The 25,214-nt window shown below is 45.0% G+C and overlaps 1 protein-coding gene across 4 annotated transcripts in view; it reads right to left on the bottom strand.

Moving 5' to 3' along the window:
- PLA2G4A (phospholipase A2 group IVA) overlaps window positions 1–25,214 on the bottom strand; it is a 67,784-nt gene that overhangs the window by 18,271 nt on the left and 24,299 nt on the right. For all 4 annotated transcript variants that reach the window (XM_050977565.1, XM_050977566.1, XM_009088419.4 and 1 more), the window contains 5 exons: window positions 15,156–15,304; window positions 12,522–12,635; window positions 10,075–10,112; window positions 7,831–7,969; window positions 2,885–3,021 (listed from right to left, as the gene is read on the bottom strand). In XM_050977565.1, the coding sequence (XP_050833522.1) occupies window positions 2,885–3,021; window positions 7,831–7,969; window positions 10,075–10,112; window positions 12,522–12,635; window positions 15,156–15,304 (577 nt within the window). The remainder of the gene's footprint in view (window positions 1–2,884; window positions 3,022–7,830; window positions 7,970–10,074; window positions 10,113–12,521; window positions 12,636–15,155; window positions 15,305–25,214) is intronic.

Genomic DNA, 25,214 nt, shown 5'->3' with positions numbered 1-25,214 from the left:
TGCTAGAAGGACACATGCAGCTCTCTCCCTGTAAGAGTTACCTCTCTGCCCTCCAGTTCATTATCACTACTGAAAAATTCCTGAACTTTCTCAGTGTATCATGGAATACCAGAATGGTTTGGGTTGAATGGATCTTAAAGCCCATCCAGTCCTACCCCATGTCATGGGCAGGGACACCTTCCACTGTCCCAGGCTGCTCCAAGCCCCATCCAGCCTGGCCTTGGACACTGCCAGGGATCCAGGGGGAGCCTCAGCTTCTCTGGGCACCCTGTGCCAGGGCCTGCCACCCTCACAGGGAACAATTCCTTCCCAGTATCCCATCTAATCCTACTCTCTGCCAGCAGGAAGCCATTCCCCCTTGTCCTATTGTCTCTCTCCATGTTTCCTTTCAGCTCCTTCAGGTACTGCAAGGCCACAGTGAGGTCACCCCAAAGCTTCTCCTCTCCAGGCTGTACAGTCCCAACTCCCTCAGTCTTCCCTCCCAGCAGAGCTGCTCCATCCCTCTGACCATCCTGGTGCCTCCTGTGCTGGGGCAGCTCTGCAGGTGGGGTCTCACCTGAGCTCAGGGGCACAGGGGCAGAATCCCAATCCCTCCCCTGCTGCCCAGGCTGGGGGCTCAGCCCAGGGCAAGGGGGGTTCTGGCTTGGATATGGCCCTACTTCCCAGGATATGATGCTTCCACAATAACCTGAAGCACAGTAACTACAAAGTGCACAGAGAGCTGTGAGGATGAGGTAAACCATGAGTTTGTCACTAAGAAACAAGTTTAGTTTTACTGTAAACAAAGCTCAGACATGAGTGCAGGCAACCCTGGCTTCCACTTGGCTGGGTTAGGTCACACAAGACAGGCCCTTCTAATCTGTGACAGGCTCATTTACTATTATTTACCCAGTGACCTGGCCCAGGTACAGCTCTGAGACACACACGGGGTCAGCCTGGCCCTGAGGTCATGCCCAGCCATTTGTGTGACAGCACAACCAGCTCTGCCCCACGTGGGCTGCCAGGACTCCATCCACAGGCTCCACGTGAGCTCCTGGGTGCAGGGAAAGGGAATGAAGCTGCAGAAGTCAGCACAAGGTTGAAGCAAGATGGCAGAAAAGCACTGCTCCAAGGTTAGGCATGCAGCTGAGGGGACAAGTAAAAACCTGCCTGTCCCATCAGGAAAGGAATTCTCCACCCTTTAGGAAAAAAAGAAGAAAAGATAATTATTCCCAAAAGACAGACTACATGGAAAAGAAAGAAAAGGAAGGGAGTGCCAAAGTGTCAATTTATTTATTCATCAAGCAAGGACAGACTGAAAGATGACATCAGAGAGCAAAGGCAAATTTGTTCAAACACAAACTGTCTCCAATCTGTTTCTGACTGGAGCAGTTCAGATAATCTAATATAAATGATAATCTCACTATTTTAACTCAGATTTTATAGGTTTACATTAGATCAACTACGTATTCACCCCTGGATTTTCCCCAAAAAGGACCTCATAGCCAGCAAAGTGACGTCTGTCCTGAGCAGGGATTGCAAACCCTTCCCTAGAAACACAGGTAATGTTTTAACACCACATTGCTCTATTCCACTGCTCTTCATCCACCACCTTCTTCTCACAGCGTGACAGAAATCCATCCATCTCTCTCAGTGGACAGTGACAAATCTGCCCCCACCACCAGTGAGAGATGGGCTCCCACCTTTTATAGTGCAATCTAAAGGAGAAATTTACTCTAGTTCACAAACACTTCTGGCATTTCAAACCCTCCTGGCATTCTGAAAGCTTCCCTCTAGTCTGGGAGAGGGGAAGCAAGCTTCACACAAAGAAAAATAATTGACAAAAAAAACCCATACAAGGAATAGAACTGATCATTATCTCCTCCAAGAGTCAACTCTGGGGTTCAAGTGTGGAATTAAAATTCATGTGCTTCCTTAGAGCTAAACCAGCTGATAAAACTCATCCCAGGCAGATTCCCTGCTTGTTCATACTACAACAAGTCTTTGTATCTCAAAGAATTGAGACAATTGTAGAATCTCATCCCTCAGGTCTCTGCTCCAGCCTCTTGGTGCTCAGTGAAGTTCAGCTTTCACATGAGCACTGAGTCAGCCTGAGGATGACACCGTCCCCAGCCTCAGGTGAGGATGGCTCAACACATTCTCCTGCTTGGCCACTCTCACTGCAGCAATTCCCCTAAGAGTTAATCCAATTACTCCTTGTCCTTTCCCTGGGCATCTCAAGTACTTTGTGTTCTTCACAGCCACTCATCAGGAACTGAAGATCTTGCCCATCAATGCCTGTGCCTACTCCTCAAGGTTAAATGAACTGTTTTAAAACCTGATGTATTGTCTAAATTAAACAGTGCCAGTGGGACTGAGACAGGGGGTAATCCACAGAGGGAGGCCCTGCAGGGTGGCGGCAGCCAGGCCCCAGACATCCCCAGTAAATCCACCAGTGTTTCACACTGGGGGTAAAATGGAGCAGAAGATCTTTCAGTGATTTTAAGGTGCTCTAAAAGCCTTCCTGAAGCATAGAACACATTTGGGGCTGATTGAGTCATCAGCTTCAAATCACAAGGGATTTTTTTGGTTTTTCACTTTTCATCAGGAAAATAAAACAACACACATGGGGTGTTGATATAGAAACATGGGTGCATATGTGTGGCACCTCTTTCCATCCATTCCTGCTCTCAAAGCTCCTGGAAGAGCACCTGGAGCCTGAACTGTCCTTGCTCTTTGGGACATCCAAAACACCTCCCCCAGCAGACTTGGATGTGTAAAACATGAAATTATAACCATAATTTCATAAACGTGAATTATAACCATAGAAATAAGCCAGCTCTGGTGACAATTCCTTCAGAACCTGCTGCAGGGAAGCTGAGGATAAGCAAGAGGAAGGCCTTACCAGGTGGATCCAGAGAGCCCAGCAATGTAGGTGGCACAGTCCAGGACTCCTGACTCATAAAGTGCTTTCATGACTCCAGCAAAGCCCACCATGGCCCGGAACCCCCCTCCCGAGCCCAGCACGGCGATCACCGGCACCTGCAGGGATGAGACAACACCAGCACCACATCAGGGACAAGGACATGCCCTGGGAGCACCCAGGCCAGCCCCTGGACACCCCAAGAAGAATTAGAATTTATTTGTTTTATGCTACAAGTCACCACTTGTAGCATAAAATAAGTCTGTCCTTCTTATCCATGATGTGAAATATAGGAGATATTAAATTCAGTTATTAAATAAACTATTCAGTTACAAAACCACTGGGATTGTAAAGCAATCTAAACACCAGCTTTAATCCAATTTGTATCATTGTGACAGAGCCAAAGGCAGTAACACTTACTGATGAGAAACAGAACAGAGACAAATAATATTTTGGCTGGGAGTTTAAAAACAAGTTTTACAACAAAAACATCCACGATTACTACAAAGCATGAAGACAATCTCAGTTTTACCATCACTTTGCAAAAACTACCAGAGAGCTAATGGGAATTCATGGGGATCTGGACAGGTTCTCAGCCACCAAGAGAGGAGTGAGCAGAACCATGTTTATTATGGCACCAGGTTAAAATTGTGTCCACAGGGGTTCATTTTACACTTTTCTCCTTCTTACTGCCCAGCCCTGACATCCAGGCTGTTCCCCTCAACTGGACAGCTTCCCCAGGTATCTAAAAAGAAGACAAAATAAAATAAATATTCATTTGCTCCCACCATCACATGTTTTGGCCTAAGTAAGGGGCTCATCTGGTTCCCAGTTTCCAAAATCCAGGAGGATTTTCCACTGTTCAGGGGTAACAAAGGAACCACCTCTTGGTTGTTACTGAGCATAAAAAGAATCACACAGCTGTGCAGAAAGCCCCTATCTGATCAAATTGCTAATCTGTCAAGAATCTCCCTGAAAGGCAATTCCAGGTGCCAATAGACAGGATTAGTGACAGGAAAAGGATCCATGTATGACAGAGTCCTGTTCTTTCTGCAGACTCCCTGCTCCAAGCCATGAAACTCCCCTGAGCACTGACTGTCCCAAGGAAATGCCTGTGAACAATGACCAAGGCACTCAAGATGTTTCTTGAGGCTTCCACTCCCCAAAACTGCTTATTCCTGATGCAGTGAGATGATTCTGTTGCCTCCTTCATAAGTGTTCAGCTTTAGTAATAGAAACCACAGGAATTCATCGTGCAGCTCCAGAGATAGGGATCTATCCCAAAAATGACACAGCCCAGGGAAGGATTTGGGATATGTTTTGTTAAGCCAACACCCCAATAACGGAGCAGCTGCTTTGAAGGAAGAGCCATGTCAGCAATCACTCCTTTAATAACCTGGGGAGGCTTTGAAAGCTCCTCAGGAGCACTGCCCACTCAGCCTGAGCAGACACATCCCAACAGGATGGAGATGTCACCTGCAGGTGCAAGCCTGGAGAAGGCATGTGAGAACACTCCCAGAGCACCACTGCTCCACCCATCAGTGCACTGGCACTGGGAAAAGGGGAGAGTCCCTCAGGAGGCAGAGGAATCCACTGTGGAGATGGGCTGGGGATGCCCAGGAGAGTCACCAACATCCTGACTGCAAATGCTTCCTGTTCCACAGGCACTCTGGGCATCCCAGGTTCCTGCTCTGGGAAGGGTGGGTACAGCCAGGGGAAGGTAGACTATGGAATCACAAAATCCTTCAGGTTGGAAAAGACCTCCAAGACCATCAAGTCCAACCACCAGTCCAGCATCACCACCGTGTTCACCACTAAACCTTGTCCCTGAAATGCCACATCCAGGCATTTTCTGAGCACTTCCAGGGATGATAGGGGCAGCCCCTTCCAATGCCTTACAGCCCTTTCCATGAAGAAATTTTCCCTAATATCCAACCCAATCCTCTCCTGGCACAACTTGAGGCCATTCCCTCTCATCCTGTCCCTGTTCCCTGGGAGCAGAGCCCAACTCCAGCTGGTTGCCCCCTCCTTGTTTGTTAAACCAGCTTTTTAACTTCAATTCAGTTTCTGATGTGCTTAAGGGCACACAACAGTAAAAACTGAAATGAAATACACTCATCCTGCAAGTTGCTCTATGGGATAAATAGGGCAGAGGCAGGGAGGGGGGGAAGGAGCTGCACCCAAAGCACCCAAAGCCAAGAATCAAGAAACCACATCCCAATGAAGAACAGAGAAAAGAGGATACCAAGGACTGCACACTCTTCTATTGAGCCCCAAATCCTTTGTACAGAACCACCAGTACATGAGTTCACTCAAACCAAAAGGCTCTTAATCCTATCTTCCAGTAATCAGGCAAGAAAAAAATCTAAACCATACTAAATCTTGTTTTGGCAGTGAGTAGTGCAGACATCTTTATCCAAATGCCCTGGAAACACAGTGCACAAAATCTGAATACCTGTGGTGGAAAAAGAATGCCATAGGGCACACAAATGATTATTACAAAATTGTTCTGCAAATCCAGTCACAGAGAACTTTCTTTGGAAGATTATGGTATTTTTAGAAAATTGCTTGAAGCAGCAAAAATTTAAAAAATAAACCTAGCAATAATAGAAGTATGAGAAATCTCTACCTCTGTGTTTCCAGAATGTGCCTCAGGATTAAGTTAGGAAATTTGGAACTACTCACTTCCCCATCCAGACATGTATAATGAATTCAGAGGTATTAAAGCCTCTCAGCATCCTTGCAAAGCACAAGCCACTCAGAGATGATGCAACCTGGGTGAATTTTGAGTATGTGACTTGTTCAAGATTAAACAAGGCCCACAGACAGCTAAAACTACTCAGCGTCTCCCAACTTCATGTTAAGACTTCAAACATCCCATAAATCCTCCTGCTACTGTCCATCTGCAGCAGTAAAAGTGAAGCTAGAGTTTAATTTGAACAGAAAGGGTTTTTCCATTGCTAGAAACAGATAAAAATTCTGTAAGCTTAGAAATACACATTTGGCATATGGGAGGATACCTACAGTTACTGTCTGGGAAGATGCAATTTAACTGATAAAATTTCACTACTGGAGTCAGTGAGGAACATCAAGGGAAGATGATGACACAAAGAATAAGATATCTTAGCTGTCCTTTGTAATAATTCATGCACAGATACCACCTCCATGGAACTGAGACCTGAGGCAATGAGTATCACTCCAGCTCCAAATGGAGTTTGGCAGGATAACCACATCCTTTCTGTGGAAGATCATATTCTGCTCTAGGTCACACCAATGTCACATTGACAGATTCCTACTTTGAGAGGATCTGCATGTGTTAAGATTAAAATAACTGAATTGAAAATTAAGAAACTTTGAAAATGTTCCTTCTCAATACACACTTTTTTTCCCCAGTCCAATAAGAATATGAACAATACTTGTTATATTCTTTCATGTGCCTCAAAGTTTCATGAAGCAAGACAGAGTTCAAAAGTACACAACAATAAAACATTTACCAGCTGCTCAAAACATCAGGGAAATGTAAAAGACATTCTTCAGTGCTGGTTGCAAAAGACTGTCACATTCTCCTTATATTTAAAATGCACAGAAGGAATCAATAGCAATGAAGGGATCAATCCAGATTAATTCATAGACTCTGTTCATTGCTTGGCACCCCCACAGGCACAAAGTGTTCCTCTCACAATTCTGGAAGCAGAAGGTGAGAGGGAATGGGCAAGGAAGGGAGAGAATGGGAAAGGTACAACAAACTAAGCAGATCTGTACCAAGTGGATTCTTAGTTAACTCTAAATAATGAAGTGTTTGATGAAACCACTGCAGAGCCCAGGAGGATCTGGGCCCTTCCTCACTGTGGTGTGAGGCCCTGGCACAGGGTGCTCAGAGAAGCTGTGGTTGCCCCTGGATCCCTGGAGGAGTCCAAGCCAGGTTGGACAGGGCTTGGAGCACCCTGGGCTAGTGGAAGGTGTCCCTGCCCATGGCAGGGGGTGGCACTGGATGATCCTTACAGTCCCTTCCCACCCAAACCATTCCCTGATTCTGTGAGATGCCCCAAGCCACCATAGCCCATTGAGATCTGCTGACTTCTCCTCTTGGCTTGGTCCAAAGCACCAGCAAGTCAAGGAAAGCTGCAGTTCCTCATGTTTCAAAGAAATAGAACTTCATAATCCTAATCCAGTCAAACTGGCTCAAGGAAAAGAAGGAAGGGAAGAAATAAACTAATTTCCAAGCTGACTCTAAATTTAAAACAGCTCATTTCCTGTCTAGTTTTTCAGAGATAAAGGTCACAGAGCATGGGATGGGTACTGGGCATGCAGGGGCATATTCTGTGCTGGGTGAGTGCCCAGAGCCACTGCAGGACTCAGCAGGTATTTCACACACCCTGAGGCACTTTTCAGATGGCAATCTCCCCTCACAGCCAACACCTTAACAAAGCCTGGGATTCAAACTGGGGAAAATTGGAGCAGTTTGTTTAAGGGGCAATGAATCACAGAACCCTAGAATTTCTTTGGAAGGGACCTTAAAGCTCATCCACTGCCATCACAGGGACACCTTCCACTAGCCCAGGCTGCTCTAAACCCAGTCCAACCTGGCCTGGGACACTTCCAGGGACCCAGAGGCAGCCACAGCTTCTCTGGGCACCCTGTGCCAGGGCCTCCTCACCCTCACAGGGAAGGATTTCTTCCTAATATCTAATCTGAATTATTCCTTTTATAGTTTCCCCTGGTCATAAACTTTAATTTCTAAATTTAGAGCCAAGAAAAATTACTCTCCAGGCTAAATATTTTACGTTCACAGAAGAAAAGGATTTTTATCATCTATCATCTTTCTCCATCAAACCTTTCCACCTCACACACCTCATTCTTTCCTCTGACAGGCAACTGAAGGATTCCAAAGGGGGATGCTAACCCTGCTGGGAACTCTGCACACTTACATCACGGGAGGAGCTCAGGCTGTGGCTGTTCTCCCCCAGGAATGATTTGATGCTGTGCACGATGTTGTCTCTGCGCTGCTGCCGGAACCTCTTCTCCTCATCGCACAGGGCCATGCTGAACCGCAGGTCTGTGGAGGAGCTGTTTGGGAAAGGGACAGGCTGTCACAAGAGGCTCAATTCCAAACAGCAGCACAAACACCTCCCTAGGAAACCAGCAGAAAATCCTCACCCGCTTACAGAAGATGAAATAAAATGGTATTTTTCATGTGACGCCATCCATTCGCTCTAGAGTGGTGGAGGCAAAGTGCTAAGTGTCTTTAAGACATGCATTTTATATAGAACTCATTAAAAGCAAATCATTAAACAGAGCAAGAGAGTTCTGCACTCACATACAATTATAAACCTACAGCACAGGAAAAATTGAGCCCTTTTCTCAGTATTTTCTCTACATTGTGGGATAAAAAAAGTACACGAGGCTGCGTAAGGATCTCAGTGCTGTCCTTAAGGTACAACTTCAGCTGCCACCTCCCATGGACAGCAAAGAGGAGGAGTGGACAAATCCACCCTGGACCCACTGAAAAGCATATGGTGGTGAAATGGATCCATTTAGGCTTGGATAATAATTCCCCAGATTGGTGGAATGGATCCATTTAGGCTCAGGTAACAATTCCCCAGATTGGTGGAATGGATCCATTTAGGCTCAGGTAACAATTCCCCAGATTGGTGGAATGGATCCATTTAGGCTCAGGTAATAATTCCCCAGATTGGTGGAAAGGATCCATTTAGGCTCAGGTAATAATTCCCCAGATTGGTGGAAAGGATCCATTTAGGCTCAGGTAATAATTCCCCAGATTGGTGGAATGGATCCATTTACGTTCAGGTAATAATTCCCCAGATTGGTGGAATGGATCCATTTAGGCTCAGGTAATAATTCCCCAGATTGGTGGAATGGATCCATTTAGGCTCAGGTAATAATTCCCCAGATTGGTGGAAAGGATCCATTTAGGCTCAGGTAATAATTCCCCAGATTGGTGGAAAGGATCCATTTAGGTTCAGGTAATAATTCTCATTTTTTTAAAACAACCAATTATGCAATAAAATAATAGGATTAAGAAAAGGGGTAAAAAGAGTCCCTGGCAGCAATGTTCCATGAAGATATCCAAAATCTGCATGGCTATCAGGGAATAGCAGCAGAACTTGATAAGATCCTTTGCATTTCAAAGCCTAAGAAGAAGACACAGCCAAGCATCTTGTGTTTATTTAATGTCAGAGATATGAAATGCTTGTAAAGTACAAAGCCTGACTGGTTCAGGGTGGTCTCAAGGACCACCCACAAATGCATTTTCCTAGTACAAGATGATGAGCAGAAATTATCCCTGGGGGATGTTTGTCATCCAGAGTAATCAGGAAATAACTTGACTATTACAGTGCTCAGTGCTCCTATTTATAGCTACAGACAAAAAATGACTCCTTAAATTCCTTGCTCTCAGAAAATAATTTTTAGACTTGAAATCTATTGTTGTGCTTATGCCTCAATATGATTTATGGTCATTCATCAGGATAGGTGAAGAAGGAGGGGGAAAGACAACTAGAGAGGGGAAAAAAGGGACAGATAAAGGTAGGCATCTGCTTAGCTCTTTCATGGAGAACTCCTGGCCCTAAATCTTCACCTAAACCTTCACTGTGTGGTATTTACATTTAAATACATTTTAGGAGCAGCTCTGTAACAGCAGCTGGAAGTTCAGGTGAGGGACCAAGTTGCCAGAGAAGGTAAAACAGTGAGGATGCAGCTGCACCTGAGTGAGGTCTGTGGATTTTTTAGAAACAAAGCCCTTGAGAAGGAAAGGCCTTCACATAAACCAGGCTGGGAGTTCTACATGGGATGGCCTCGTTCCTGCAAGCATTTGGAAGGATCACACCTCTTAGTCCCAGTAAGGGTGTTTAGTCAATACCAGAATTACAACATGAAAATAAAATCTCATCACTTTTACAGTACCTGATCTTTCTATGCTACAACAGGGAATTTTTGCACTCTACCTCACATGTTTTTAAGAAAATCCCAACAGGGTGGGACTCTTGGGGTATCCTGTGCTGGGCCAGGAGTTGGATTTTGATGATCCTTGTGGGTCCCTTCCAATTCAGGATATTCTGTGATTCCATGAAAATTTTAATGAACAGTTTTAAATGAAAGAAATTCTTTTGCTACTGATATGTTTTCACCTTTAAAAAAAATTAGATACTCACCATACTTCCAGAGACAATTCCAAAGTCATTTCTGTGACCTAAACAAGAAATATATCAATATTGTTACAGCACTAAAAGAGGAAAAACCCACAAACACACCTGGAACATCAACTACTACTGTCAGAACTTTTATTTTTTTCTTTCCTCTTCACTTCTTTTAAAAAAGGAGGATATTTTTGGCACCTATGAATGAGATTCTTTTCTATGGGTTTTTTTTAAAGCACACAGTGTGATTTCAAAATACACCACTAGAACTGAATACAGTGGAAAATGTTGGTAAGTGCTGGCTTTCATTCCTCAGATCCCACTGTCTTGCCTTTCTTGCACTGCTAATCCCTTCTGACATGCAGCTCATCTCTGTCCTGAGGGGATCTGATGCTCTTCACCCACTCGTGGCTGGCAGGAGAAGCAGGGGATCACACCTAAGTGCCACCTGGGTGAGGGAACCACTGCTCTGTGTTCCACAGGAGCCACCAAGTGTCTCTCCACAGCTAAACATGCCTTCATTAGCAGTCAGGAAGGGTGACTGCTTACAGCTTGCTGGAAAATGCAATAAATGTCACTGCACAATGGCTTCACTTGCCAACCACACTGAACTGCCTGGCCACGAGCTATGGGTTGGACTCCTCTGCCTTTCACAGAGCACTGAAAGGACTGCCTGCAGGCAAGAAATTAAAAAATTATGATTAAAGCACCAATTCCCTGTCAGGCACAATCCAGGAGTACTGGCTGTGGAACTCAGACAGAATGGAGAGGTATTTTCACCCTCTCTCTGTGCAATGGCCTTGCTGGTGCAGCCTGGAGGAGTGACAGGCTCAGAGTGTCCTCCATGTAAAACCAGATTCTCCTCCTCACTTGGGACATGTGAGCACCAGGGATGGAGCCACAACAGCCCAGACTGCAGGGCTGCCTGACCCTCAGACAGCAGAGAAGGATCTGGGATGCACAGCTGCCTCTGACTCCCACATGCAGACCCAATTCCTGACACGGGAATTGCAAATGAGGAAGGGTATGAGCAAGGTGGAGGGAGAAAGAAAGAACAGACAGAGAAACAACAAAGGGAGGACATGAACAAACAGAGTGAAGAGTCACTGAGGAAGCACTTCAAAGGCTGGGAAGCAATTACATTATTCCCCACCTGGCATTACTAATTTAGAAAGCACTCCTGAAACCATGCAGTGATCCAATGCTTATAAAAATGTATGCACATGAAAGAAACCCTTGGAGGGAAGCATTCCAACAGGGAGCTATCATGGCATTTTCTATACCTTACACAGACTGCTACAGACATTTCAGGAATATTATTTCATTTTCAGTTTCAGGAATTCTAGGTATACATTGTCTATATCAGGCTCAGCCTGACTTCATCTCCCCTTAAGTACTTGCTTACAGATTTCAGAGTGACTTTGCCTTTTATGCACTGTTTTTCACCCTATGACTCCCTACCAAGCTTTGCTGAACACTGATGAGAAGTTCAAGCAAGGCAAGGCCTTGTATTAATGGAATGAGATCTGTGAACTCTGTTTGCAAAATGTATTCATCAGTTCTTTCCCACTGCCCCACCTCATGCCTGGCAGAACCAGGACCTGCTCTCAGCCCATGCTCTGGAAGCCCAAGAGCTACTGAAACTTAGTGAAATAAATATGCAGAAACTTCAAAAATGCTGTTATTTTAAAAAGGGAAAATAATGGAGGGTATCAAAATTCCAAGTGCCCTAAGGCTATGCCAAATGAAATGCTAAACTTCACATATGAAGCTCTCTGGTTTCCAATAAATAGGCCTTTAACCAGTTATTTGCTGTTAACTATGCTTTTAAAGTTGTGTCACATGGAAAACAGCAGAGTGACCAATCAAGATCTCTGATCATACAGTAAATGGTAATAATAGATTTCAATAAATGCAGAATAAGCTCAATTCCCCCCAGATTTAAGAACAGTTTCCAGGAGTTACAGTGCAGGCAGACAAGCCCCATTCAAGAGACTCCATCTGATCTGCAGACATGTTTAAAGGGAATAATCCAATTACTGCATCACCTGCATCACTGCATGTTTAGCAGGTCTGTGTTACAACAAGCCACTTCCAGAAAGTGGAATATGTAATGATAAAAGAATTCCAGAATTCTTTCTGAAAGCCACAGGCAGCAGCAGGAGGGGCAATGCAGTGACCAGCAAACTCTGAGTAACCTCACACTAACTGAGGCCACGAAACTAAACTGCATTGAGTGTGCAAGGAACTGCCTTAGGCAGAGGAAGTCCCAAACTAGACTTTTAAAGAGGATTCTTGCAGCAGGGACACCAAGGGATTCAGTGGCACTGCTTTGCTTAATTGTCCTCTCAGCAGGGCTGTAAGAAGATAATTAAGGCTTAAAAGTTCTGTGTTTGTCCATGGGCAACAGTGAATGCTCAGAAAACTTCTGACCAGGGCAAAGTCATGAATGTCCAACTTACATCATTGAAAGTTAGCTGGACCTCCTTCTTCTCTCCCAGTTTCAGAGAAGAGATGGCAAACGTGGATGTGCCAAGAGTCTCATCCATAACATAGTTGGCATCCATGAGAGTAACCTGGAAGAGATATCCAGATATTCAATTCCAGTGCAAGAAATCCCTTCTTAATTCCATCAAGTTCATGCATGAAGTTAAAAAAAAAGATTATATATATATATATATATATATGGAAGAAGAATGGGCCTGACACAACCCAGTCAATGTCTAGTGCCAAGTGACATTTCTTTTAAAACAGGATAAGCACATGGACAGTGGAGGTGGCATTTCAAGGAACTGAACTGCAGGAGCACACCAGGATTACTCACAACAGGATTTTAATCTCAGCACCTTTCTGGCAGCAAATCTCACCATCTTTCTAATACCTTCAAATTTCACATACAGTATAGAAGCAAAGCACAGTACCTTCAAATTTCCAGTCAGTAAAATTTCCCTATGGATAAACTTGTATAGTTCTAACTGTGCTCAGCCAAAAAAACATCCAGCAGCTTTTCGGAGAAGATGGAATCCACATACCCCAGCCTTGACTCTACAGACCAAGATTGTTACAGCAGTGATTTGGCAAAGTGTGCAGCATTCCAATTAACACAAAACTGCTCTCTGTATCCAGCCAGACCTTCAAGTCTCTTCTCATACCCTCCATGCTGGAGCAGAGACCTTTCAAAAATGTGATCATATCCAAAGAAGAATGTGGATATGGCAGATCACCATTCCATGCTTTTGCTCTAATCCATGTGGATCTATATTTAGCAGACTTTTTTTCCCCATGGCTGCTTTCCAAGTCCTCAAGTAAGATATTCAGAAAGATTTTCAAATTATCATTTACAGGGTTTTTATTAAATGAGATCTCCAGACTCATCTGATTTATGGGTTCTTTTTCCACCTTGTGGCATTATATCTTCTAAAATATCACATGTTCATGGCTTGGACTGTAGCTTTTGCAGAAAACAAAAGGAATCAAGATACAATCACTTGAATAATTAGTTCTTACATCTGGGATCAGCCTCTTCTCAGCTATAAAGAATTTTCCTCATCCTGTGCCACAAGCAATCCTTTGAAATTATGAATTCTCTTTATTTTAAGACAGAGCTCATTATTTTAATGGTATTTACACTGCTCTGTTTCCTTGAGGAACTTTATGCCCATTCCTGCAATCTCTGAGCGCTGTCTCTTAGAGCAAAAACTTCTCAGTGGGATTTTGAAGAGCTGCTTACACTTGAGGGCAAACTGCCCTTGAGATGGAGTTAAAGATGCAGATTGAAACAATCCAAGGAGTCACAAGGATTGTGGAGTCTGAGCTTCAGAATTCACGGAGGATTTGGGTGGGGAGGTGACTTGACACATTTCTGACACCACACTCCATTGCAGAATCCAAAGGCTCTTGCCTACACTACCAGGCCCACAATTAACCATTATTAAATGTTATCATCTACTCTCTGCAGGCAATTATCAGGGAATTTTATTGCACTATCTCAGAACCAGCAACAGCCAGAAATGTGTCTTTACAATAACTAAATATATTGTGAAGACAGATTTCTAGCTATAACCCATCTTGCTGTGTTTGTGACTGGAGTAATTTTATCCTTTTCAAAACACTTGAACCAAATTTCATCCTCAACAAATTCAAACATTCCTAGAGAACCTGCCTAAGTGAAGGGGAGCTCAGAGCAGGGCCCAGGCTCTGCTCCAGGAGATCCAGCAATGGCACCAGAGGAACAGGCAGGAACTGATGCCCAGGAAATCAATTGTGAATTCCCTAAGGCCTTTTGTCTCTAGTGCAGGATGCATGGGATAGTTCCTCATGATCCAACAAGCAATGGGTGTAATGCTCAAACTGTAGAGCCTTCCTCAGAACCCAGGGAACTTGTAGGAAGCACAATTCCCTTTCAGACCCAAGGTCTGATGGTCACAGGCTCAAGGAAAACCTTCCCAGGCTGCACCCTCTGTCCCAGCTGGCCAATTTAGACCGAATTCTGTAAGCTAGGGTCAGAAGAGAGCAGGTGGCAGGGCCATCCTCTATGATGAACAGAGCTCACAAAGAACCAGAGCTGACCTTAAATCCTTGCCATGCCCACTCAGAAAACACTCTCACCTAACATTCAGCTCTTGAGTGCAGCCTGGAGAAGTTTAACACATGAGACTGAAGAGTGGCTTGGCCAACAAGGCTGCACATGGAGTGTGCAGAAGAGCCCTGGGTGGGCTCCAGGCAAGGAGGACACAGCAGAACCAGCCTTTTGCTCTGTCTCCATGGGCAGAGACTTGACTTGAACCCCACCTATTCCCTATCTGTAAGAGCTGAATCAGGTAGGAAGCAGGGAGTACTCTGCAGCTGATGTGAGGAACAAGAAGTTACAATCCCTCAGAAGCTGTCCAAGGGATGACTCACAGGCTTATCTTGTAATGACTCTTCAGGCTACTCCTTGAATAACTCAATTTATCCAACACTGCTTGCTTAGCACCACAGCTAAACCCAGGGTTAACATTTTAAACAAAGGGGTTATCTTGAGACATCAAGTGCCACACATGTGTAAGGCAGTGTTGTTTTACCCTTCATCTGCCCAGCCCAGCCATGGGATTTACCTCCAGGACATTCTCCAGATTGGGGTCCAGAATGAACTCGAAGGTCTCGTCCCACACGGGGTTGATGTCGTTGTTGAAGTGCTTGGTTCTCTTCCTGCAGTCAGGGGCAGTGGGGATGAACAGCTCCACGTAGGGATCTGGAGTGTCAACTGTGGAGCACAACACAGGTCAGGCAAGGGAAAGCTCCAGCTTGGGCTGGAAAAATCGGTACAATTTCTGTGAAACCACAGATCCCCTCATGGCAAAGGACAGAAAGATGTGCAACTCTTTAGGTTACATAAATGTAATGACAAGAACGATACAACAATACCAAACATCTCCCCCAAAAAAACATTAGAGTTTTAGGAGGAGAGGGGCAAAGCCTTGAGCATACAGAAGGGCACAGGGACTGAGTCAAGTTAATTGGGAATATGCAAACATCTGCCAGAGAGTGGTGTTTTTAAAAGCTTTTATTTCTTCCTCTCTTTCTAGCCTTTAATGGTTTTGGCTCGTGCCACAGCTGCAAGTATCCCACAAAATAAAGAAAACAAGCAGTTTGCTGTGGGTTTTGGATCCTCTTTCACCTTTGCTGCTTTGGGAGTGATGGAGGAAATCCATCCCAACACTGCAGTGCTGCACACAGCATGAGGAGCACTCAGTTGTGAAACACTGCCACCACCACAGCCCTGGGGAGTCACCACAGCATGAGGACACCTCATTTACACAGCAGAACACCGACTGAAAACAGAGATATGGCAACTGCAGCTGATAGGAATTACCAGGGGGAGAAAAGAAAACATTGGCAAATCCTATTGGATGTGTCTAAAAATCGCCATTCCTGAGAGCACAGAAGGCAGCCATAAAAATGCACTTTCTAACAAGTTAAAGCAGAGGTTTTCTGTACAATAAGTTTTTTTTTTTTTTGTGTCAAATGAGGCCAGGGCTCAGATGCCTCCCAGGAGAGCAGGGGAAGTTATTTCTGTGGTTATGGTGAATCAGGAAAAGCTTCCTGCTCTGCTGTGGTAAAACACCCACATCTTTCCAACACTGAAACATGGAATCACAGAATATCCTGAGGTGGAAGGGACCCACCAGGATCATCAGTGCAACTCCAGGCCCTGCACAGACACCCCCACAATCCCACCCTGTGCATCCCTGGGAGCATTGTCCAAACCCTCCTGGAGCTCTGGCAGCCTTGGGCCTGTGCCCATTCCCTGGGGAGCCTGGGCAGTGCCCAGATTAAATCCTATCCCGAGGAAAAGCAAGTCCAAACATTCATCCTTGTACACATTTTCAGTCTAAAGATACTTTTTTTCAATGAAGGCAAATTCTAGAAACTCTGGGAGTTCAGTAAGACCTTATCCATGAGACTCCTGAGGACCAGAATCACTTCTCCCTCCTGCTGTGAGAAGAAGGTAAAGAGGAAAACAAAGAAGTTGGGTAATTTCAAATTTAATCAAATGTCTTTTGGGGAAAAACCCTGACCAGACAACCAAAAAAAAAAAAAAGGCTTTTGGAAACCACTCAGGAGGTTCTGAATGTGTCCCCAGGCAAATCCTATTCAGTGTTACCCTAATCCAATTTGTCAAGGAGTTTTCCACTGTGCTCCATACCTGTGGGGCTCAGCTAATTGCTACACTGAGGTGGTCTCAGGGCTCCTTGAGTAATGAACAAGCAGCTATTTAAAGCTGGGGATCAGTGTGGAAAGGCTTTAAATAGCAACCTTTATTAGCTGCTGAGGAATTCTGCCTGATCTTGTCTCTTCATTTTGGGCAGGGGAACTGGGGGATCAAGCCCCAAGTCCTTCCTCATGGGCAGATGTTCCAACTTGCCAACTTCTCCATTCCTTCCAACTACTACACAAAGCTCAGCCACAAAGAAAAGAACCAAGAGAAACAAGGCTCTGTGAAACAAAAATCCATCAAGTGACAAGGTCTTGCTAAGTCTTGATATCCAGCATGACTTTGGCAATAAACACCCAGGCTTGCCCTGCCAAGGGACTGAAGTTGCCTACAAAAGCCTGGATTTTGGACAAAATCCTGATGGCTGAGCAGAGCTCTGGGCAAAAGATCAATGTCTCCCTCTCCATTCAGATCATGCTGTGATCAGTCCCAATGCTTACAAAAATCCAATTTTTCTTATCAACACAAACAGCAGATGGTTTCCTATCCATATTTAAAATCCCAAAGCACATAGAAACCCCAGACCTCTGACATGCAGATCCATCACTACCTTTCTATCAGGCAAATCCCAGTAAGTATTGAAACAGAAACTAAACCCAAGGCATGGATCAACTGAACTTGGAAAAATCAGTCTTGGTAGTTCAGGATTGCCAAGTCACCTCACTCCATCTCTTTATTAGCTTTTTAACCCAAGGCAAAGATTTAATCACCTGCCCTTTCATGTTTGAAAGTTTATTTGGAGCTTTTTCAGTTAAGAAAATGAAAATCTATTATTTTTTAACTTCCTTCTTTAAATGAAGAGAAAATATATGGGAAGACTGCTTGGTCTGATTAAGATACTGCTATAAGCAATACTAAACACTTCTTTAAGATATATTAATCAAAATCTCACTCTTTGGATGAGGACCAAAAACTACCATCAATCTGGCAAATAACACAGAATTATTCACTTAATGTATTGCAAAACACTGAAGTTATCAAATGTACATTAAACAGCCAGTGTGCACTCTCAGCATGGGTGTTTTTATTCCTGCCTGGGCTTCTGCTAATTCATTTGCCAGGTAATGCTGAAAAAACTAAGCTGAAAACATGACTAAAAATAGCTTTTTAGCTATTTTTAGTCATGTTATCATGACTAAAAATAGATCACCACTGTTATCATAGAACCTCAGAATGGTTTGGGTTAGGAGGGACGTTAAAGCTCATCCAGTCCCACCTCTGGCATGGGCAGGGACACCTTCCACTAGCCCAGGTTTCTCCAAGCCCTGTCCAGCCTGGGACACTGCCAGGGATCCAGGGGCAGCCACAGCTTCTCTGGGCACCCTGTGCTACCCCCACGGGGAAGGATTTCTCTTCAGTATCCCATCTGTCCCTGCCCTCTGGCAGTGGGAAGCCATTCCCTGTGTCCTGCCCCTCCCCAGCTCTCCTGGAGCCCCTTTAGGCACTGGAAGGCTGCCATTTATATTTTGCTTTTAAAAGGAAGAATCATTACGGTGTATGGGTCAAAAGCTGCTGTTCAATCACGACAAGAGAATTACCTATGTGTGAGAATGATCTCTACCTGGACCTGCTGACCCTAAAGGTCTTTTCCAGCCTTAAGGATTTTTAAGGTGTAGGGGCAGCCCTGTTGGGGAACTGGGCTTTTGTTGCAGCAGCTGCCTCAGCAGCAGCCACCTGGGGGAATTGCACTTGTTCCCAGGACATTTCTGAGGAAAGCAGAGTTTCTGTGCACCTAGCCCTAAGGCTGTTCCTTATGCAAGCCTGCTGCTCCATCACCATTTCTCAGAAACAAGGCAGGCTGAACCAACAATTTAGCACAGGTATCTCAAACCCCACCTGCACTCTAAAAAACACAATTAAGGCTTTCAGCACTGATGCCAATGAGGGTCCTGCAATTAGCAGCTTGGAGGCAGAAGAAGTCTTGGGTAATTAACAAAATGTTGGTGATAATCCAGATTTACAGCCCCCCACCCAAAGCTCCAGGGGGCTGAAGACACACATCCAAATACAAGAGCAGAGTCAGCATCCCCTCTGCTGGTTGTAAACTGCTGCCTTGGGAATGGCTGAGAGGTAGAAAGTAAGGATTCACTGACTTTTCCTCATCTGATTTATCTCCTTTATTGAAGTCATGGTTACAGGATTCTCCCTTTAAATTACACTGTGAATCACCAAGTGAAACACACAGTGGACAATAATTAGGGTCAAACATTTTCACAGTGAAAAAATGAGTAATGCTTTAAGCAATCTGGCTGTTAGGGAAACCTGTAAAATTTTCTGCAATGACTGCAAACCATTTGATCTTATGTTATTAAGATTGGTGAGATGGCTGTCATCAGGCCTCTATATTAACATGATTAATAGTTCAGATATATGATTTATATTTCAGTCATTGCAAATTCAATTACTTCAACAGCATAGTTACCATAAAGAAACCATAGAAAGCCTGTTCAAATATAATACTGAGATAGACACATATCTATCTCAAAATAAAAAGTGGTAAAAACCTTTAATTTATCCACCATTAAGTGCAATCCCATTGACAAAAACTTACTAGGTCCCAAAGGACCATCTTTGTGTATTTCCCACCATTTTTGTGGCTTGCTGCACCACACTACAACTTGTTTAGCACATGCAGCTGAGCAGCCTGGCTGAGGCCAAGCCAATAATGGGAATTGCTGAATGACCTCTCTCTCCTCAAAGGGGAAGGAAGCTAAGTAATTACACAATTTCTATTCAAATTGTTGATTTTATGGGGCCTCAGAGTGGCATGGAAATATGAGTTGGTGTCTCTGCCACGGTCAGGAGAAAAAGTAATTAAAATCATGGGTTTTCCCAGCATCATGTGATTTTTTAGTTTTTAAAAAGGGAATTCTTAAAAATTGTACTTATCAATAACTGTCCTTCCAACCATGGAACAGATATTTGAGATGCTCCAGACAAATCCAAAGCCTAGCAATAATGCAAATGCCAGGAGACCTGCCAGCAACCCAAAAACCTCAGGAGTACTCCCTGCTGCTTGTGTTTAAGGCACACAGGGAATGCCAGGGCTGGTGGCTCTGGGGATTTTGCAAAGGGGTGATGCAGTGCCAGATTTCGTGAGCGGAAGGTGACTCCAAGGGAAGTAAGGCAGCTCTGAAGCAGCAGCTATGCTATGAGAAATCCTGGGATTAGGTAACACCTTTAACACCTTCATATAAATTATTTGTGCCTTTTATGACAGTGCTTTTCATCTCTAGCATTACTGCAGTGGAGGGAAGAACCAGCTCCCAGCACAGGCACTGCACTATCACCCAGTTCACTGGGGCAGGACACCACTGCTTCCACTGATCCAGCCTTGAGAGGGCAAAAAATCCCCAAACAAGTCAGCTTTTGGTCAAACCACATTTGTGGAAGGTCCAAGAGGAAAAGAAACACTGCCTTCTTTAGGTTATCTGCACAGCCACCAAACTGATATAGTTCAGATCCTTCAGCTCATGCTTTTAAAATAACATTTTCAAAATGAATTAAAAGTCTCCTTCAGGCAGCAACCTGCAGAACTCCTTACCCAAAGAGCTGTGGATGAGAAGACCTATGTGGATTGCAGGAAAACCAATAAATTTCCTGCAAGAGAAACCCAGTGACAGCTGATGACCCCCAAGGCACATCCAGCTCAGGGAGTCCCACTGAAGGCAGCCAAGGAGAGGAGAGGATCAGTAGGAAGTGTCATATTCTTACCCTGTTTATATTCTTCCTTTCCATCTCACTGTGACTGATGTTCTTCCCAATTCTCCCTAGGATCAGGCATTAGTCCAACCCTAACACAATTTCAAAGCACTCCTGGGACAGGAGATGGGAGGGAAAAGAAATGAAAGCAAGAAAAAGCCAAATTATCACAGGGGACAAATGGGAGCTCCCTGCTCCCATTGAAAGGTCCAGACTGGAGGAACAGTGATGGCCACAGGTCCTGGAGGGAAGCCCCACCAGGAAGCTCTGCCTGAAGCACAACAGCACATGGGAGAGCATCCCAGCTGAGATGGCCATGATATACAGAGTAACACCACACCTCTTCAGAAGACCGCAAGCATCCACCTTTCCTGTTGTTTAGCCCCACCTTTTATCCCCTCCTGTTGATGCACTGCCCCTGTGTGCCCTCTGTTCCCTTTGGTGGTTGCTCAGTGCCCCTGGGCACTCCATGGCTCATTGCTGTTAGTGCTGCTCACCTGCCCTGCACAGCTGTAGCTCATTAGGGATAAGGCTTGGCAGCCCCACTCCCAATTACAACAAACTCTGTGCCTACAGGACAGGAGCAGCTCCCAGCCGAGTTCTGGGAATGGTCACAGCCTGGAGCAGGGACAGGGGGCTCTCCAGCCACACAAGATGGATCCCAGGCCTGAGCCAGCACTGCTCCACATCACCATCACAGCATATCAGAGTCATGGGAGAGCTTCCTCTAGGATGGGAATGAGTTTTCAACAACCTCTCACAAAAACAAGTCCCCCCTCAGTAACTCCATGGCAAGCACTCACAGACAGAATTTCTCATAAAAATTGTATTTTTGCAGCTGGGAAGAGCAACATTATCTGGATCAGTTTCACTGTGGAACACAAGAGCCTGCTTCTAACATGACTTCCACCTCCCAGCAGTGGATATCCACACAAAAGGGAAAGGATACTGGGTGTGCCAAGGAAACTGAAATCTAGCTTTTGGTTGCCTCAGCATTAGACTGAGATCTGCAGTAGACATCTTGAGCAGTTGTGAGCAGCACTGTTCATTTAAGATTTTTTTCTTTTATCCATATTTCAGCCACACAAAGACTTGCATATGCAGCTGTAGGATGTGGAGGATTGGCCAACTCTGACCTACTTTTCCCAGGCTGTTAGGCTGGAAAAGGGGAGCAGTTTGGCTTGTTTTCCCCTTGCAAAAATCAGGAGCTGCTCCAGGGCCTTGCAAGAAGAGCCTTATCTGATGGCACTCCACCAGGTAAGTGCACTGTAGGTAATTCAGGGTGCAGGACTGTCCAGCTGCAGTCCAGAGAACAGCTGGATGAGTCCTGAATAAGCTGCTGTAACACAAACCATAATACAAGCAGGCAGATCTCCAGTTCCTTCCTTTCAGCTAGGCCAGGTTTAAAACCCTGCTCACACCTGCCTGGACTGCCATGACTTGGGTTTATAACCAAGCCAACCTGAACCCCAGGAGCTCTGGCTCATGGGAACAGCCCCAGGGGACAGGGGTGTGAGGGACAAACAGTGGATGCTGCACATCCCTTCCTCATTCCCAGATCCCAGGGCCAGACAGGTAAAGCTGTGCTCCCATCCCAGTTTCCTTTGGAGATGCAGGAAGCCATGAGGAAGGGCATCTCCTGACCCCACTGGCTGCAGTGACATGGGCTGAGCATGCCCAGAGCCACCCAGGAGCTTCTTCCCAGCTCCATCTGGGCAAGTTTTGCACCAGAGCTGAGCTCTGGTGACTGCACTGCTCCCAGCACTTGTTTATATGAGCAGCTTAACTGCAGTGGAGACATATCTCTGATTCCAAAGGGGTGGGCAGCAACTGGAGAGAAGCTGAGTGCCAGTGCTGCAAGCTAGCAAACTTTAAACATTTTTAAGAAGAGAAATTTTTCCTGAAAATACCCGGAATGTGGAAAACCCAGGGCACCACAGGGAATATTTCTCTGTCTGCTCTGGGGTGCCATGACCCCCGGGGAGCACTGACTTTGACCCTCATTCATGGAAAAAGTTTACCGGACTTTCAGATGGACTGGAATTCACAAAAGTGTGCAATCTAGAGAACAGTGTAGGTGTGTCACTTAGTGAGAAATTCAGGTTTTGGGATTTTTAGTATGTTGTGGATGGAAGGAAGATGGAGGGCACAGGATGTCATCCTGGGTTTCTTCTTCACGCTTCTTCTTCAGGAGTTTGGGTGGCATTTTGTAATTGGGCAGAAAAGTCCCCCTTGCAGCTCTTTGGGATCAGTTACTGGGTTGAAATGGAAAATAAACCAGGTGTCAGTTCTTAATTGGATAATTTAGTCTTAAAAGCCCTTGTCACAAGAGATTGTTGGCCATTTTGTGCCTTCTAATGAAAAGCTGCAGAACTCACAGGGATGAGACTGTTCTACTGATAAGAAATAATAAACACTTGAGTCTGAACACCAATTACTGTTTCAAGTGCCTTCAATCCAGACCCAGAAAAACCAATGACTGGTACCCCCACACTGCTCATTACTGCAGCATCAAAAGAAGATGAAGCAAGGAAAAGCTGCAAATCCCAAACAGGATTAAGCAAGATGAGTGATCGTTAAGAGCAGAGTCACACAACTGGTTCCCTCTGCAGATACCACCGCTTGTTGTGAAAGCCAGCACTCTTAAATACACACCTAAAGACAGAAGACACATTTTACAAAGCTTCCTCTGACCCAGTTTTCTACCAAGATCCTTGAAAGTCCAGAAGTGGAGAGATGCTATGGAAAGGAGATGCAGCTTGCAAGCATTTCTCTTCCACAATGCTGCAGTTTTGGACTCTGGTTTTTTTTTTCCTATAAATTCTCGTACTGTCATGGAAGTAAGGAAAGGCTCTACAGTTTGGGTGCCATCTGAGTAGACTCAAAACTACACATCTACTATACAAGAACTCACTGGGCCAGAGGCAAAGTCCTTTTCAAGAGGTCCAGTCAGAGAAGTGATTTTACAAGGTCTGCAATCAGCAGCAAGCTAAGCAATTAAGATAATTAAATCCTCACCAAAGCCATGCAGATTTTCTGGTTTTTCACTTTGTAATAGCTTTATGTAGCAGGTTTGGAACAGCAGGGACATAGAATTCTGGAAAGGGGCTGTAAAGCTCATCCAGTGCCATGGGCAGGGACACCTTCCATTAGCCCAGGTTGCTCCAAGCCCTGTCCAACCTGGTCTTGGACACTTCCAGGGATCCAGGGGCAGCCACAGCTTCTCTGTTCCAGGGCCTCCCCACCCTCACAGGGAAAAATTTCTTCCTAATACATTTTTTTGTCTTCTTTTTCATTGAACTGTGTTTCTGAATTCAGCAGGGTCTATTGGCTGACCCCAATCCCAATGACAGCTGGTAGAAGGATGCAGCAGGACAGAAGGAAAGGTGTACAGGAGGTGGGTTTTCCTTTCTTCCTGACTGTCCTAGGCTGCTACGATTAACTGGCAATAAATGACAGTCATTTTCTTAAAGTGAGCCTGTTTGCTTATGTGGTGAGAGGTGAGAACTGTCCCTGTCCTCATGTGACCCTTCTGTCATGTTCTCTCCCTGTCTTGTTGACAGAGGGAGTGACAGCAGCCAGCCAAGGTCACCCAGCACCCATCTGCTGCACTTACTCAGCTCATAAACCTCCCAGCCTGCTCAGGAGTTGAGCACACCTACCAGAGCAGCAGCCTCTAAACCAGCATTGAAACCTTTGTACAGCTCCAGCTGCATCACCTGGATGTGGACAGGAGGTATCCAGGGCCTGGGAGTCACCCACTCCCAGGGGACACTAAAACTGCAACAAGTGACACCAGTAAAGAAAGGACTTCTATAGAGGCAAGAGTAAATGGGCAGACACCTGAAATAAGAAGGGACTTGAATGAGCTGCTGGGAAAGAAAGGGTCTGCCCTCAAACCTCTTTTGCCCCCTTCCCACCATCGTGGGTGGGGAGTTCTTACAGGAAATCTCATTTATCACTCCCACACACGGATTCAAGGAATGACAAAATGGCCTGAGGATGACACAACCATTTACACTGCCCATTCATGAAGAGCTCAAGAAATCTTGGAAAATTTTCTAGAAATACTGGTTATCTGCCCAGCCTGGGCTTGAAGAGACAGAGGTGTGGATGGCCATGCCAGAGGAGTCAGTGCTTCCATGCCACCCACAGTGTGGGGCACCACACACCCCAGACCTGCCAGCTAAAAATCCTTGAGCACTGGTAGAGTTCAGGACCTCCAGATGAAAAATATCACAGAAAGCACTTCAGCATATTTCATAAATTTAGATTTGCTCAGCTCTCTCAGAGCTGTTCCAGAAAGTCTTGGAAAGGCTGATATGGAAAAAAGAACAGCAAAACAAACAAAATCCCTCGTGTTGCCCCAGGCCACCATCACACCACAATGTACAATTGTTCCCTGAGCACCTCTGGTTCATAACCTGGAGCAAAAATAGCAGAAAAAACTAAGGGGAACTCCTCAGAAGGGTCAACAGCTTGGGAGTGTCCACGAGGGAAGTGAAATTCAGGCACCCACCCCAAACAGGGCTCACACATGGTCTGTCAGAGCCATCTTCCTGTCCTTGAGACAAAAAACCTGATGGAAAAGTTCAGCAATTCCCTCAACAAGTTTAATTTTTGGCAAATCAAATAAAACAAAACAAAAAAAAAAAAATATATATATATATAAAAGTTGGCACAATCAACTGTAAAG

The sequence above is a fragment of the Serinus canaria genome, chromosome 8 (genome assembly GCF_022539315.1).
Source record: "Serinus canaria isolate serCan28SL12 chromosome 8, serCan2020, whole genome shotgun sequence".
In the NCBI taxonomy this organism is placed as follows: Eukaryota; Metazoa; Chordata; class Aves; order Passeriformes; family Fringillidae; genus Serinus; species Serinus canaria.
This window is presented reverse-complemented; position numbering and strand designations above follow the sequence as displayed.